Here is a 15213-nt window from a genome sequence, read left to right as displayed (position 1 = left end):
ATGTACTTATTAAAGTCCATATTTGCATGTTTGTGCAAAAACACAAAATGAGAGTGAACTATGTGGTGACCTCATTGAAAAGAGCCCCATTAAAGTCCGTGGCACTAAGTCGGTCTGTTTCCTTACTGCAAACCTCACCCAGTGTGTGGAATACTGGTCAAGCATGTAAGATGGCAAAAGAGCTGGAGGAAGGAACCCAGAATCACACAGCTCCTTAGACCTTCTTCCTCCCCTGAGGAAGTGGAAGCACTGTTTCACTGGAAGCTTGATAATTCCTGGTCATATTCTCTGTAACACACTGTTACTTTTGTTGAACTATCTAAATTTTACTACAGATAGAACCTTGCAAATAGATTTCAAAAGCCCTTAGACAATAATTAATACTAAGTGGTCTGCAAACAGTAGATTGCAGCAAAACTAAGCACAATGTTTATTAATAATGATGAAGTGTTTTTTTTCAAAAGCCTTCATGATAACCCAAGGAGAGGTAGGGAAGTCAGGCATCATTTATCCAGTCAACATGTGTGGACACCGGGGAGGGGCAGGGTGCTGTGATGAGTCCCAGGTGTGGTGAGACTCACTAGACAATGGTGTCCAACTGACAACTCCCCAACCTGCTAGTTCTGAGTGAAGCAATTATGCTCCTCCTGACAGTCTTTTGCCAAACAGATAATCAATCACTGCCAGGAAAACTGGTAAACTTCCTCCTCAATTTTTTTACTAAATATTCTGAAGGAAAAAAAGAAGACAGAGGGCTTTGCTTGTTGTCCGGAGGATGCAGGTGGGGAGGGCTGCAGGGGAAAGGATTTGGGTTTGTGCGTAAGAAGCCACAGTCCGAGGCTGGAACAGACTCAGTGAGCTGGCGACTTCCAGGAGGTGGTGAAGCAGGATCACCGTGGGGAAACGTGAGACTTAATATTCGTTTAATCCAATACTTGGACATTAGTCTGAGGCTTGGACAGTCTTCTATAAACACCTCTATCGCTGGGACAAGAAACCCCAAAAGTTTGGACAACCATGAGGAAACAAAGAAACACCATGCAGGCAAAGGAGCAGGAAAAAAACCCACAAGACCAAATAAATGAAGAGGAAATAGGAAAAATGCCTGAAAAAGAATTCAGAGGAATGATAGTAAAAGTGATACAAAATCTTGATAACAAAATAGAGAAAGTACAAGAAACACTTCATAAGAACTCAGAAAAACAAACAGCAATGGATAACAAAATAACTGAAATTAAAAATACTCTAGATGCTATAACCAGCAGAATGACTGAGGCAGAAGAACGAATAAGTGAGTTGGAAGACAGAATGGGGGAAATAACTGCCACAGAGCAGGAAAAAGAAAAAAGAATAAAAAGATTAGAAGACAGTCTCAGAGACCTCAGTGATAACATTAAGCGTACCAACATTCGAATTACAGGCATCCCAGAAGAAGAAGAAAACAAGAAAGGGTCTGAGAAAATATTTGAAGAGGTTATAGTGGAAAACTTCCCCAACATGGGAAAGGAAATAATGAACCAAGTCCAAGAAGCACAGAGAGTCCCATACAGAATAAACCCAAGGAGAAATACACCAAGACACATATTAATCAAACTAACGACAATTAAACACAAAGAACAAATATTAAAAGCAGCAAGAGAAAAGCAACAAATAACATATAAGGGAAAACCCATAAGGATAACAGCTGACCTTTCTACAGAAACTCTGCAGGCCAGAAGGGAATGGCAGGATATACTGAAAGTCCTGAAAGAGAGAAACCTACAGCCAAGAATACTCTACCCAGCAAGAATCTCATTCAGATTTGAGGGAGAAATCAAAAGCTTTCCAGACAAGCAAAAGTTAAGAGAATTCAGCACCACCAAACCAGCCTTACAACAAGTGCTAAAGGAACTTCTCTAAGGAGGAAACACAAGAAAAGGAAAACACCTACAAATACAAACCCAAAACAATTCAGAAAATGGTAATTGGAACACACATGTCAATAATCACTTTAAATGTAAATGGATTAAATGCTCCAACCAAAAGACACAGACTGGCTGAATGGATACAAAAACAAGACCCTTCTATATGCTGCCTACAAGAAACCCACTTCAGACCAAGGGATACATATAGACTGAAAGGAAAGGGATGGAAAAAGATATTCCATGCAAATGGAAGTCAAAAGAAAGCTGGAGTAGCAATACTCATATCAGACAAATTAGACTTGAAAGTAAAGACTATTAAAAGAGACAAGGAAGGACACTACCTAATGACCAAGGGATCCATTCAAGAAGAACATATCGCAATGGTAAATATCTATGCCCCCAATATAGGAGCACCTCAATACATAAGGCAAATGCTAACAGCTATAAAAGGGGACATCGACAGGAACACAATAACAGTGGGAGACTTGAACACCCCACTTACATCAATGGACAGATCATCCAAACAGAAAATAAATAAAGACACACAAGCTTTAAATGACACATTAGACCATCTCGACTTAATGGATATTTATAGGACATTCCATCCAAAAACGACTTTCTTCTCAAGTGCACACGGAACATTTTCCAGGATAGATCACATCTTGGGTCACAAATCAAACCTTGGCAAATTCAAGAAAATTGAAATCATATCAAGCATCTTCTCAGACCACAACGCCATGAGACTAGATATCAATTACAGGAAAAAAATTGCAAAACATACAAACACATGGAGGCTAAACAATTCACTCTTAAACAACCAAGGAATCACTAAAGAAATCAAAGAGGAAATCAAAAAATATCTAGAAACAAATGACAACGAAAACACAACAACCCAAAACCTATGGGATGCAGCAAAAGCAGTTCTAAGAGGGAAGTTTATAGCAATACAGTCCTACCTTAAGAAACAAGAAAATGATCGAATAAACAACCTAACCTTACACCTAAAACAACTAGAGAAAGAAGAACAAAGAAACCCCAAAGGGAGCAGAAGGAAAGAAATCATAAAGATCAGAGCAGAAATAAATGAAAAAGAAAGGAAAGAAACCATAAGAAAAATAAATAAAACTAAAAGCTGGTTCTTTGAGAAGATTAACAAAATTGATAAACCATTAGCCAGACTCATCAGGAAAAAAAGGGAGAAGATGCAAATCAACAGAATTAGAAATGAAAAAGGAGAAGTAACAACGGACACCTCAGAAATACAAAACATCATGAGAGACTACTACAAGCAACTAGATGCCAATACATTGGATAACCTGGAAGAAATGGATACATTCTTAGAAAAATACAATCTTCCAAGACTGAACCAGGAAGAAATAGAAACCATGAACAGACCAATCACAAGTACAGAAATTGAGGCAGTGATTAAAAATCTCCCAACACACAAAAGCCCAGGACCACATGGGTTCACGGGCGAATTCTATCAAACATTTTGAGAACAGTTAACACCTATCCTTCTCAAACTCTTCCAAAATATTGCAGAAGGTGGAGCACTCCCAAACTCATTCTACGAGGCCACCATCACCCTGATACCAAAACCAGGCAAAGATGTCACAAAAAAAGAAAACTACAGACCAATATCACTGATGAATATAGATGCAAAAATCCTCAACCAAATACTAGCTAACAGACTCCAACAGCACATTAAAAAAATCATACACCATGATCAAGTGGGGTTTATCCCTGGGATGCAAGGATTCTTCAATATACGCAAATCAATCAACGTGATACATCATATCAACAAATTGAAGGATAAAAACCATATGATCGTCTCAATAGATGCAGAAAAAGCTTTTGACAAAGTTCAACATTCATTTATGATAAAAGCTCTCCAGAAAATGGGCATAGAAGGAAATTACCTCAACATCATAAAAGCCATATATGACAAACCAAAAGCCAACATCATTCTCAATGGGGAAAAACTGGAAGAATTCCCTCTAAGAACAGGAACAAGACAAGGGTGTCCACTCTCACCACTATTATTCAACATAGTTTTGGAAGTGTTAGCCACAGCAATCAGAGAAGAAAAAGAAATAAAAGGAATCCAAATTGGAAAAGAAGAAGTAAAATTGTCACTCTTTGCAGATGACATGATATTATATATAGAAAACCCTAAAGACTCTACCAGAAAACTGCTAGCACTAATTGATGAGTTTAGTAAAGTAGCAGGATACAAAATTAATGCACAGAAATCTCTTGCACTCCTATACACTAACAACGGAAGAGCAGAAAGAGAAATGAAGGAAACTCTCCCATTCACCATTGCAACAAAAAGAATAAAATACCTAGGAATAAACCTGCCTAAGGAGGCAAAAGATCTGTATGCAGAAAACTTTAAGACACTGATGAAAGAAATCAAAGATGACACAAACATATGGAGGGACATACAGTGTTCCTGGATTGGAAGAATCAACATCGTGAAAATGTCTGTACTACCCAAAGCAATTTACAGATTCAATGCAATCCCGATCAAATTACCAATGGCATTTTTCACAGAACTAGAGCAAGAAATCTTACGATTTATATGGAAACGAAAAGACCCTGAATAGCCAAAGCAATCTTGAGAAGGAAAAATGGAGTTGGTGGAATCAGGCTTCCTGACTTCAAACTATACTACAAGGCCATAGTGATCAAGACAGTATGGTACTGGCACAAAAATAGAAAGGACAATCAATGGAATAGAATAGAGAACTCAGAAGTAAGCCCAAACACATATGGGCATCTTATCTTTGACAAAGGAGGCAAGAATATACAATGGAAAAAAGACAGCCTCTTCAATAAGTGGTGCTGGGAAAATTGGACAGTAACATGTAAAAGAATGAAATTAGAACACTTCCTAACACCATACACAAAAATAAACTCCAAATGGATTAAAGACCTACATGTAAGGCCAGACACTATTAAAACTCCTACAGGAAAACATAGGCAGAACACTCTATGACATCCATCAAAGCAAGATCCTTTTGGACCCACCTCCTAGAATCATGGAAATAAAATCAAGAATAAACAAATGGGACCTCAAGAAACCTAAAAGCTTTTGCACAGCAAAAGAAACCATAAACAAGACTAAAAGGCAACCCTCAGAATGGGAAAAAATAATTGCCTATGAAACAACGGACAAAGGATTAACCTCCAAAATATACAAGCAGCTCATGCAGCTTCATACCAAAAAAGCAAATAACCCAATCCACAAATGGGCAGAAGACCTAAATAGACATTTCTCCAAAGAAGACATACAGATGGCCAACAAACACATGAAAACATGCTCAACATCACTCATCATCAGAGAAATGCAAGTCAAAGCCACAATGAGGTATCACCTCACACCAATCAGCATGGCCATCATCACAAAGTCTGGAAACCACAAATGTTGGAGAGGGTGTGGAGAAAAGGGAACTCTCCTGCACTGTTGGTGGGACTGTAAGTTGGTACAGCCACTATGGAAAACAATTTGGAGGTTCCTTAAAAAACTACAAATAGAACTACCATATGACCCAGTAATCCCACTACTGGGCATATACCCAAAGAAAACCATAATCCCAAAAGAAACATGTACCATCATGTGTATTGCAGCACTATTTACAATAGCCAGGACATGGAAGCAACCTAAATGCCCATCAACAAATGAATGGATACAGAAGATGTGGCATATATATACAATGGAATATTACTCAGCTATAAAAAGGGATGAGATGAAGCTATATGTAATGAGGTGGACAGAACTACAGTCTGTCATACAGAGTGAAGTAAGTCAGAAAGAGAAGGACAAATATTGTATGCTAACTCACATATATGGAATCTAAAAATGATACTGATGAACTCAGTGACAAGAATAAGGATGCAGATACAGAGAATGGACTGGAGAACTCAAGGTATGGGAGGGGGCGGAGGGTGAAGGGGAAACTGAGACGAAGCGAGAGAGTAGCACAGACATATATATACTACCAACTGTAGAACAGTCAGTGGGAAGCTGTTGTATAACAAAGGGAGTCCAACTCGAGGATGGAAGATGCCTTAGAGGACTGGGGCAGGGAGGGTGGGGGGGACTCGAGGCGGGGGGAGTCAAGGAAGGGAGGGAATACGGGGATATGTGTATAAAAACAGATGATTGAACCTGGTGTACCCCCCAAAAAATAAAAAATAAAAAAAATAAAAAAAAAGAAGACAATATACTTGGACATATTTAAGAAGAAAAGATGCCGTGTGGTGGCAGACAACATGGTGTTAAAAAAAAAGAAAGAAAAACATCCAGCAAATACACCTCCAAAAAAAACCCCGCAAATACAGAATTTCTTCCAAGGGTCATAGCATATATATCTTTGAAAGTATTTTTGAAATTTTAAGCAAACATTTTTTTCCTTGGGAATTTCTAATTGGCTGGGGCTTGCATCCCACCAACTGAATCAATAGTGTTTATGGGAAGGGCAGGCAGAGCCCAGAAGACAGGCAGTAACTAAAGAGTTAAATAGGGACTTCCCTGGTTGGCACAGTGGTTAAGAATCCACCTGCCAGTGCAGGGGACACAGGTTCAATCCCTGGTCTGAGAAGATCCCCCATGCCGTGGAGCAACTAAGCCCATGTGCCACAACTACTGAGCCGACGTACCACAAATACTGAAGCCCGTGTGCCTAAAGCCTGTGCTCTGCAACAGGAGAAGCCACCACAATGAGAAGCTTGTACACCACAATGAAGAGCAGCCCCCTCTCTCCACAAGTAGAGAAAGCCCCGTGCGCAGCAATGAAGACCCAATGCAGCCAATAAATAAAAAATAAAGTAAAATAAAAATTAAAATAAAAAAAAAAGAGCTAAATGGATGTTTTTAATTTACAGCAGACACAACAGGCTGAAAGCAAAGTGCTTCTGACTTGGGAAAGCTAGGTACTTGAGAGAGAAATGGGTTTGCTTTGAATTCCAAAGGACTTGACTTAAAGTGAGAAGCAAATTCTGGAGGACTGATGGGGAGTAGGTAAGAGGAAGGCTAGGATGTTAGGGCAATTTCCCACCAAGCAGTAAGTCAATGAATGAAAAATACAGCCTGCGTTAGGGAGCTAGGTGGGGTTCACCCTTTGAGAGAACAGGAGAAACGTTTGGGGCAAACAGCAGAGCAGTGTGTATTCACCTTCCTGGGTAAAGCCCATAGGTATATGTTTATTGAGGTTAATATTTTTCAGTGCACAGGGCTTTCACTTTGGTGAAAACCCAAAGAAGTGATTGGACTCAGAGGCTTATATACCATTTTAACAAAGGATGATAAATTGTGGAGAGTGACCAGACAAAGGAAAGGGGGGGTTGGGAGCCCCTAGAGGTGGTATATGGTAGGACGGTGCTGAGGAAATACACGGCACCTAAGATTGCTTAGTAGGTTTTTATGCAGACTCAAGTGGTAAGAAAAAGGGATACCTTTATGAATGTAACTTTATGTCACCTTTAAAAGGGAAATTTATGCCCTGATTTCAGGAAGATAGAAGTACGGCAGAAAGCTCCTCTTGCGTCAACTGCTGTTTTTCAACTGCCTTCAGGTCAAAATACTTCTTTACCTTAAGTGACATTCTTGGGGTGGCATATTCTGATCCCCTTTGAGACACCAAGTTTTACATTTGAAATGACTAGATTACTTTTCTTTTGCAAGGTTTAATCTCCTCCCCACCCCACCTTAACCCCCACCTGCACAATGGCCTCCACCAACACGCCAGCAGACAGAGAGGATTCCGGGTAATTTGACTTCAGTTCTGTTTCTGCACAACTGGGTTGTGACTATAAATGTTGATCCCATCATATACCCCATGAATAAATTAAGTGATAGGTACATCATCCTGTTATTCTCAATACTAAGTCTTCGCTAAATAGAACTACGAAGTAGACCTGCCTGCAGGGCCTCCCCTCTCTCTTTCCAGAAGGGAGCTCCTCTCTTTCTTCCCTCGACCCTGTCTCTTCACCCAAATGGTTTGCTGTAGGTCATTCTATTGCAGGATGCCACCTACTGTGGGCTGCCCTGCTGTGTTCCAGGGCAGTGAGGACTTGGAATCAATCTTTCCATCATTCTCCCTCATCGATCCTGTCCTATAAACCTCTCCTCCCGAAAGGGACAGCCCTCCTTTCCCAATGATTTACAAAGCAATCTGCTGTCCTAACTTAACGACCTATAACAGCACAACAACTGCACACCTTCTGATAAGGGATAATGCCTTGATATCACCGGCCACACACAGGAACAAAAGGAACACCCTCTTCATTTTAAGAGACTGTATATGTATTTCTATGAAGACCTTCTCTTTATGATAAATGATGCTGGATACCCATTTAAAGAAGGAATATGAAGTTTCTGTTTTCTGTAAATTTAAGTAAAAAGTCGGTCAATTTATGGGACCACTGAGTAGGACATAGAACAATGGGACACAGTGTGGCAACACCTTGAAGGTGATACCTGAGGTGGCTTAGACTGCTCTACAGGAATGAGTTTCCAGGGCTGGAATTTTGGCCTTGTGGTAACAAGGGAGCCTTCCCCTGCAAATCGTATCTGGCCGGCAGCTCCCTTCTCCCACTGGTAAAATCAGGCTTGTTCAGAAGCCGTGTTCTATCCTGTGCTGCAACCATTTAGGACATAAAAACACAGGAGAAATGTGGAAAATGTGGAAATGTTTACAAAAGAGTAAAAGGAATCAATAAGTGTCTGGAAAACGCATATAGATGAAATATGGAATTTTCCAAGAAAGGCAGGAAAGTAGGAAATCAATTTAACTCCAAGCAGAGGGCATTATTGTTGGCTGTGATGAGAGTGTCCTCAGCAGGGGTCACTGGGCCGACTGGAGGCACAGGCCTCCTCCACTCCACAGTCAGTGTGGAGCAAAAACAAAAGGATGGACCTGGAAGAGGAGAGAGTTCCGGTCCCAGAGACATGGCGTGATTGACTGTTTCCACCACATGTTCTGGGCCACATACCTCCCAGCCTCAGTCCCTCCAGCTAATAAATGGGGATGACAATTCCTCTCCCACCCCCATCAGCATCTGTGATTTGCTGAGGGCCTCAAAGTACAAAAAGATGTATTATCCAATAGGTCCTTATGGAAATCAATCATTAATAGCACATGATACTTACACTGCATCTAAACATAGACGAGGGAAAAACAGAGATGACTAGGGATGTAATTTTTTCATGCTGACAGAGTGAGAGTTCAAGAATCAACAAAGAATCACAAAATAAAAAGAGAGGAGGACAAAAGCATATCCTCAAATGACTTTAAAATCAGCACCCAGGCCAATTCTCAAACACTGAAAAGCTATTCAGAGTTTAAAGGTACAGGCTGAAATCCCCAGTTACTGATAAGTTAAATATATTTTCATAAGTAGAGGTATTCGCAGTGGTATAATCTGAGGAATAATTGCTTGAAATAAACCATCTAGAAGTAGTGGTACACAGTTTTGTGATTTAAAACATGATTGAGGAAAGTACAAGAAGATGTTCCAACAAAAACAGGCAAATAGGGACTTCCCTGGTGGTCCAGTGGTAAAGAATCCTCCTTCCAATGCGGGGGACGCAGGTTTGATCCCCGGTCAGGGAACTAAGATCCCACATGCTGTAGGGCAACTAAGGCTGTGTGCCACAACTACAGAGCCTGCATGCCACAACTACAGAAGAGAAAACCCGCACGCCACAAGTAGAGAGAAACCCACACGCCACAACTAAGACTTGATGCAGCCAAAAAACAATAATAATAAATAAATAAGAAATAATAAAGAAGATGTAGGCAAATAATGGCAGATGAATGCATTATTATCATTGGACACTTACTATGTGCATTTTACGTCCTTGTGCCATTTCATTCTTACAACCTCATGATACAGTTGGTGTCATGCTTATTCCCATCCTAGAGATGAGTACACAGATACAGAGAACCCTAATCCTAACCCAACTTGCCCAAGCTACTAAGTGGCAGACATGAGATACCAACCCAGGCAGTGTGACTACCCCACACCCCAGCCCACATCCTCCCGGGTCAACTGATGAAGCCAGAGGGTAGAATCCAGCACCTCTGTAAAAGCTGCCAACAGCGCAGGGCTTACTAAGAGTCAATCACTACTAGGAGCTATGCAATCTCACTTAACCCTCACTCAACCCTAGGGAACGGGAACTGCTACTATCTCACTTTCACAGATGAGGAAACGGAGGGGGACAGACACACAGGAGATGGGACAGAACTTCCTGACCCTGAGGGCAGGGTTTCATTATCACCCCCCTATGCTGAAGGAGCCCTGTTCCTGACCACTTTCTTGTGAAACTTTAATACCACCGAGAGACTACGTGTCTGTGTATGTACTATGTGCATATTTGTACTTTATACATAGAAAAGAGTATTTTTTTTTTTTGCCCCTCCAAGAACCAATTTCTGCCCCTATTGGGAATGTGTGGCCACAGCTTAATGGGTCCTTATGCGAGCAGTTTGCTGTGACTCAGGAAAGTGGTTCATTTATTAATTTCTCATTCATTCATTCATTCATTCAATCCTTCAGTATTTAAGGAGTGAAAGGACCCAGATACAATATAGTACTGTGTGATTCCATTTATATGAGGTTCAATAAGAGACAAATCAAATGCATAGTGACAGCAATGTGAACAGTGGTTGCTTCCCGAAGAGAAGGACTGGAAGGTAAAGGGTATAAAGGAACTTTCCAGCAGGATGGGAATATTTTTATCTTGACCTGGGTAATAGTTACAAGTTTGTGTATCTTTGTCAAAATTTATCAAACTGTACACTTAAGAAATCTGCATTTACCGAACAAATAAATTATATCCCAAGAAAGTTTTTATGAAGGTATTTCCTAGTATGTGCCGGCCTGGATGCTAAATCAGTCCCTGAAGACCCTGTATCAGTTGCTGCCAGACACCAAGTCTCAACCAATGCTCTGCTGTCCTCACGCAGGGTCAGGGAAACAAAGTGACCCGCCAGTGTCATGTTACCAACATCTTCCTGGAATCCCAGGTGCAGCTCTGATGATCCAATGTCAAAACGGCATGGAAAAAGTCTAATGAGGACCTCCAAAAAGAAAAATCAGCGGGCTTTAAGAACTTCTACACGAGGACACGCTTTAGAATCAAGGGCTCTGAGGTTTACACAGAGACTCTGGGAAGAGGCAACAAGGTTCACAATGTCACCAGGGGGAGAAGAGAGGGGGGCCTTTCCTGGACTCTGAGAGCACTTGTCCCCCTGGACAGTGGCCCACGTGCTGCCCTGTGACACGGCTTGTACTTGGCACTGAATGGTTACTTACAGCAGCACTGTTATTCTGCTTTCCACATGCTTATGTCCTTTTTCTCAACTCAATCAGAAACAGTTCACGTGTCGGGACTGTGTCTTTATACCTGGCTTAGGACCCTCTGTGGCCACACGAGGCACCTTACAATCAGATTCCTGGGGATGCAGAACCATCAGTACTAAATTTTCTGAGCCGGATATTGGGAGAAGTGTCCCAGAAAAGGATCTCTGGGCTACTTCTGTGCAACTGAGAGGCTGCTGAAGAGACACCGCTAGATTTAGGGGGGACTTCCCTGGTGGCACAGTGGTTAAGGATCCGCCTGCCAGTGCAGGGGACACGGGTTTGAGCCCTGGTCCAGGAAGATCCCACATGCCATGGAGCTACTAAGCCCGTGCACCACAACTACTGAGTCTGCGCTCTGGAGCCCACAAGCCACGAGTATTGAGCCCGCATGCCACAACTACTGAAGCCTACGCACCTACAGCCTGTGCTCTGCAACAAGAGAAGCCGCCTCAGTGAGAAGCCGACACACCACAACTTAGAGCAGCCCCCACTCGCTGCAACTAGAGAAAGCCCACGTGCATCAATGAAGACCCAACAGAGCTCCCCGCCCCGCAAAAAATAAAAGATTTAGGGGTAGAACATGTAAACGATTTAAATCTGGCCTTTCTAGAAAACTCAGGACATATAGTCAATATAAGTGTGAAGCAACCTTAAAAGTCTTCCTTTGTCTACAACAGTGTATTAAAGTAAAAAAGGGGAAGAAACTTGATAGAATTTGCTTTTGAAGAAAACAGTAATGTGATCCACTAAATAAACCAGTTTTTTTGTTTGTTTTGTTTTAAGAAATGTTCATCCTAAGAACTGGACAGAGAAAGAACTAAGAGAACTAGGCGTGTACGTGCTGAGAACCTATTATGCATCAAGCTTCCTACCAAGCCTGGTCAAAACATCATCTTGGTGAGTCCTCACAACCACCCATGGAAGCAGGTGCTGCCATTACACCAGCTTTACAGACATTTAAGACTTGATACTGGTCCAATTTAGAACAAAGGAATCTGAACACGGCGCGGGAAATGGGTCTGAAAGCTTCCACTTTCTTGCTCAACACCGTTCGGCTCTCCCTGTGTGGCCTGTGACCTTCAATAACCCTGCAGGTGGCTGCCAGGGCCTCTCACCGATGGCAAACAGAACCCAGAGAGGCAGCGGCTGAGCTGGTGTTTGAATGGGGACACAGACTGATATCTTCAAAACCACATCACAGACCGCTGCTCATGAGGGTCTGGGAAACATGGAGGTAGTAGACAAGATTCCAAGGTCAGGGACTTCCCTGGTGGCACAGCGGTTAAGAATCCGCCTGCCAATGCAGGGGACACAGGTTTGATCCCTGGGCCGGGAAGATCCCACATTCCGTGGAGCAACTAAGCCCGTGCGCCACGACTACGCCTGCGCTCGAGAGCCCATGAGCCACAACTACTGAGCCCACGAGCCACCACTACTGAAGCCTACGCGCCTAGAGCCTGTGCTCTGCAACAAGAGTAGCCACCGTGATGAGGAGCCCACGCACTGCAACGAAGAGCAGCCCCTTTTCCCCGCAACTAGACAAAGCCCCTGTGCAGCAACGAATACCCAACTCAGCCAATAAATAAATAAATAAAAAAAAAAAAAAAAAAAAAAAGACTCCAAGGTCACCAGGGGATGAGCAGGCCACTCGGGTGTGTGCTTAGCAGGCCTTCGGGGTGGACGTGGCTAAGGGCTGTTCTGCCAGAATGGACATGAGAGCCGAGGCCAGGCCAGGGCCCCAGGCAGGTGCTGCACGCACAGCACAGGTCTCGGGTCGGGGGGTTAAGTGGCTCACGTGCAGCAGGTGTCTTCATCTTACCTGCACTGTCTGTACTGTGTAGATTTTCTTCAGATTTGAGGCACACTCAGCGGCTGTGGCTCCAGGGAGGGATCTAAGCACACAGGAGCAAGAGAGCAAACAAACAAGAGAAACAAGGAATCAGTGTTCACGGAACATTCCACACTGTGAGTCTGCAGGTGTTCACACAAATCTGGCTAGAAACCACAGAAGTGGATACTTCTGGGATGCCGGGTATAACTTAGGATGTGAAACTCCTATTTGGTCAAGTCAGGCGTTTGCTTCTCCTGACAACAAGCATATTTGCCCTGTGGAAATTTAATAGGAAAAATGGAAATGGAAGTAAGAAAGGTACTGGAAACCTTAAAAATCATGTTTAAAAAGATACTAAAATAATCATGTAATAACCAAGACTTATTGGCCTAGGACTCTGGATAGGAAACTGGGCCTGCTGTACAGGTGACAGTGACCATGCTGGGTCCTGACCTGGTCACATGTTTGAAAAACTTGTTAGCTCCTTGGTGGTAACTATTCATGAACTCTTGAGAAACAGGGTGACCTTTTGCCAACTTGAAGAAAACATGATTATTAAAAGTCACCCTTTGTTTCACCTGAATTTTCATGTTTCCAAAACACGTGCCTTTAGAAACTACTTTCAGTTATTTTCCCCAGCTGATTTAATTAGCTCTGTTGAACTCTGCTGTCAGAATACATTAATCTTTAGTTTGCCATACGTTCCACTAGATGGCAACATACTACAGGCTTATTCAGCAGAAGAGCCATCCACTAGGACCAGCTTTACTCAGCACCACGTCCTGGGTTTGGGGTAACAGCACCTGCTCTCATCAATCTGCAGAAGCGAAGCCTCTCCATCCCTGTCACCTCTCCTTTCTCCCTATACTGAATTAGCAGGTCTTGCTCAGGAATGTTGGGGTCCAGCTACATCAGGCCTGAGATTAAAAAACTCAAATAACACTCGACAGCCCCATGTCTGGTTGTCAGTAAGAATTAAGTGGCTTGCGGTGAGCAGAAGGCACTGGTTCACAGCTGGACCACAAGGATCTGGGATCCATAAAAGGAATGCTCTTTATCAGCCACTGACCCTCGGAGAAACAGTCCCCGAGGGACCTCAAGAGGGTGAACTTCCAGGCAAGAGATGTGCACAAAACTGACTCAGCTCAGAGGTGGCGGGGATGGCAGAGCAGAGGGCCGTGCCCAGTGGTGGCGAGAGCATCAGGCACCAGGGGCAGAGCTCTGCAGGCTACGGTCGTGGAACTGTGGACCAATCATCTGGACCTGGGCAGCAGATCTGATATAAAAACCGCATTTCTGAACACAGCTCCCTAGCCTGGAGGCCATAAGCACAATTACAGACTAGTGTGGAGGCAAACAAGGGACACTGCTGAGCAGGTGGAGTCTGATAAATGAATCTTCCCGAAAGCACCAGGTTTACCACCAGTTATTATGAGTGTGCTGGACACTGTGTTCGACAAAAGGAAATCCACAATAACCACCATGGCTGCATTTTGCTGCCGGACCCGGAGCCTAACATAACGACGCTGCAGAGTGTGGTGACGAGCCAGGCACTGGGTCAGCACCTGCGGTGGTGGCGTCTGGCCCACGACGCACCTGCTGCTCTATCTGGGCTGCCCGCGGCACTGAAGTATTGACTCTGATAAATACTAATTTGCTATTCAATACAGGTTTCATGCTGTTTGGGGCTTAAATTACAAAAGGATTGGGGTAAAAAACTAAAAAAAGAAAACCACCCAAAACCTTAACCTTCTCTGAATAGATCTTCACATGAACAATCTATTGCTTTTATATGAAAACCTACTGGCACTTATTCTAATACTGACTTTTGTTCCTTTGAAAAGTTTAGCTGACTTCTCCACCAAGTGGAGTATATTCCCAGCAGATATACCCCTGGCTGCCCAAAGCACACAGCAGAGCATATATGAAAGGGGTTGGGGGCGGAAGTGGAGTGAGGGTCCAAAAGTAAGAAATGTACTTTCTGCATTTTTTTTCATTTTTAAAACTGTGCATTTCGAATTTTTACTAATTTTTAAAGTTACCATTTGATTTATGATGGTTTAGAATGAGTATAATTTGCATGTTCACCTCATACAGCATAAT

The 15213-nt window shown here is 42.7% G+C and overlaps 1 protein-coding gene across 3 annotated transcripts in view; it reads right to left on the bottom strand.

Moving 5' to 3' along the window:
• EIF4E3 (eukaryotic translation initiation factor 4E family member 3) overlaps window positions 1-15213 on the bottom strand; it is a 63371-nt gene that overhangs the window by 35630 nt on the left and 12528 nt on the right. For all 3 annotated transcript variants that reach the window (XM_057705396.1, XM_057705394.1, XM_057705395.1), the window contains exon 2: window positions 13099-13171. In XM_057705396.1, the coding sequence (XP_057561379.1) occupies window positions 13099-13171 (73 nt within the window). The remainder of the gene's footprint in view (window positions 1-13098; window positions 13172-15213) is intronic.

This window comes from Hippopotamus amphibius, chromosome 13 (assembly GCF_030028045.1).
Source record: "Hippopotamus amphibius kiboko isolate mHipAmp2 chromosome 13, mHipAmp2.hap2, whole genome shotgun sequence".
Taxonomy (NCBI): domain Eukaryota; kingdom Metazoa; phylum Chordata; class Mammalia; order Artiodactyla; family Hippopotamidae; genus Hippopotamus; species Hippopotamus amphibius.
Note: the sequence above shows the minus strand (reverse complement) of the source record. Positions and strands in the feature narration are given on the sequence as shown.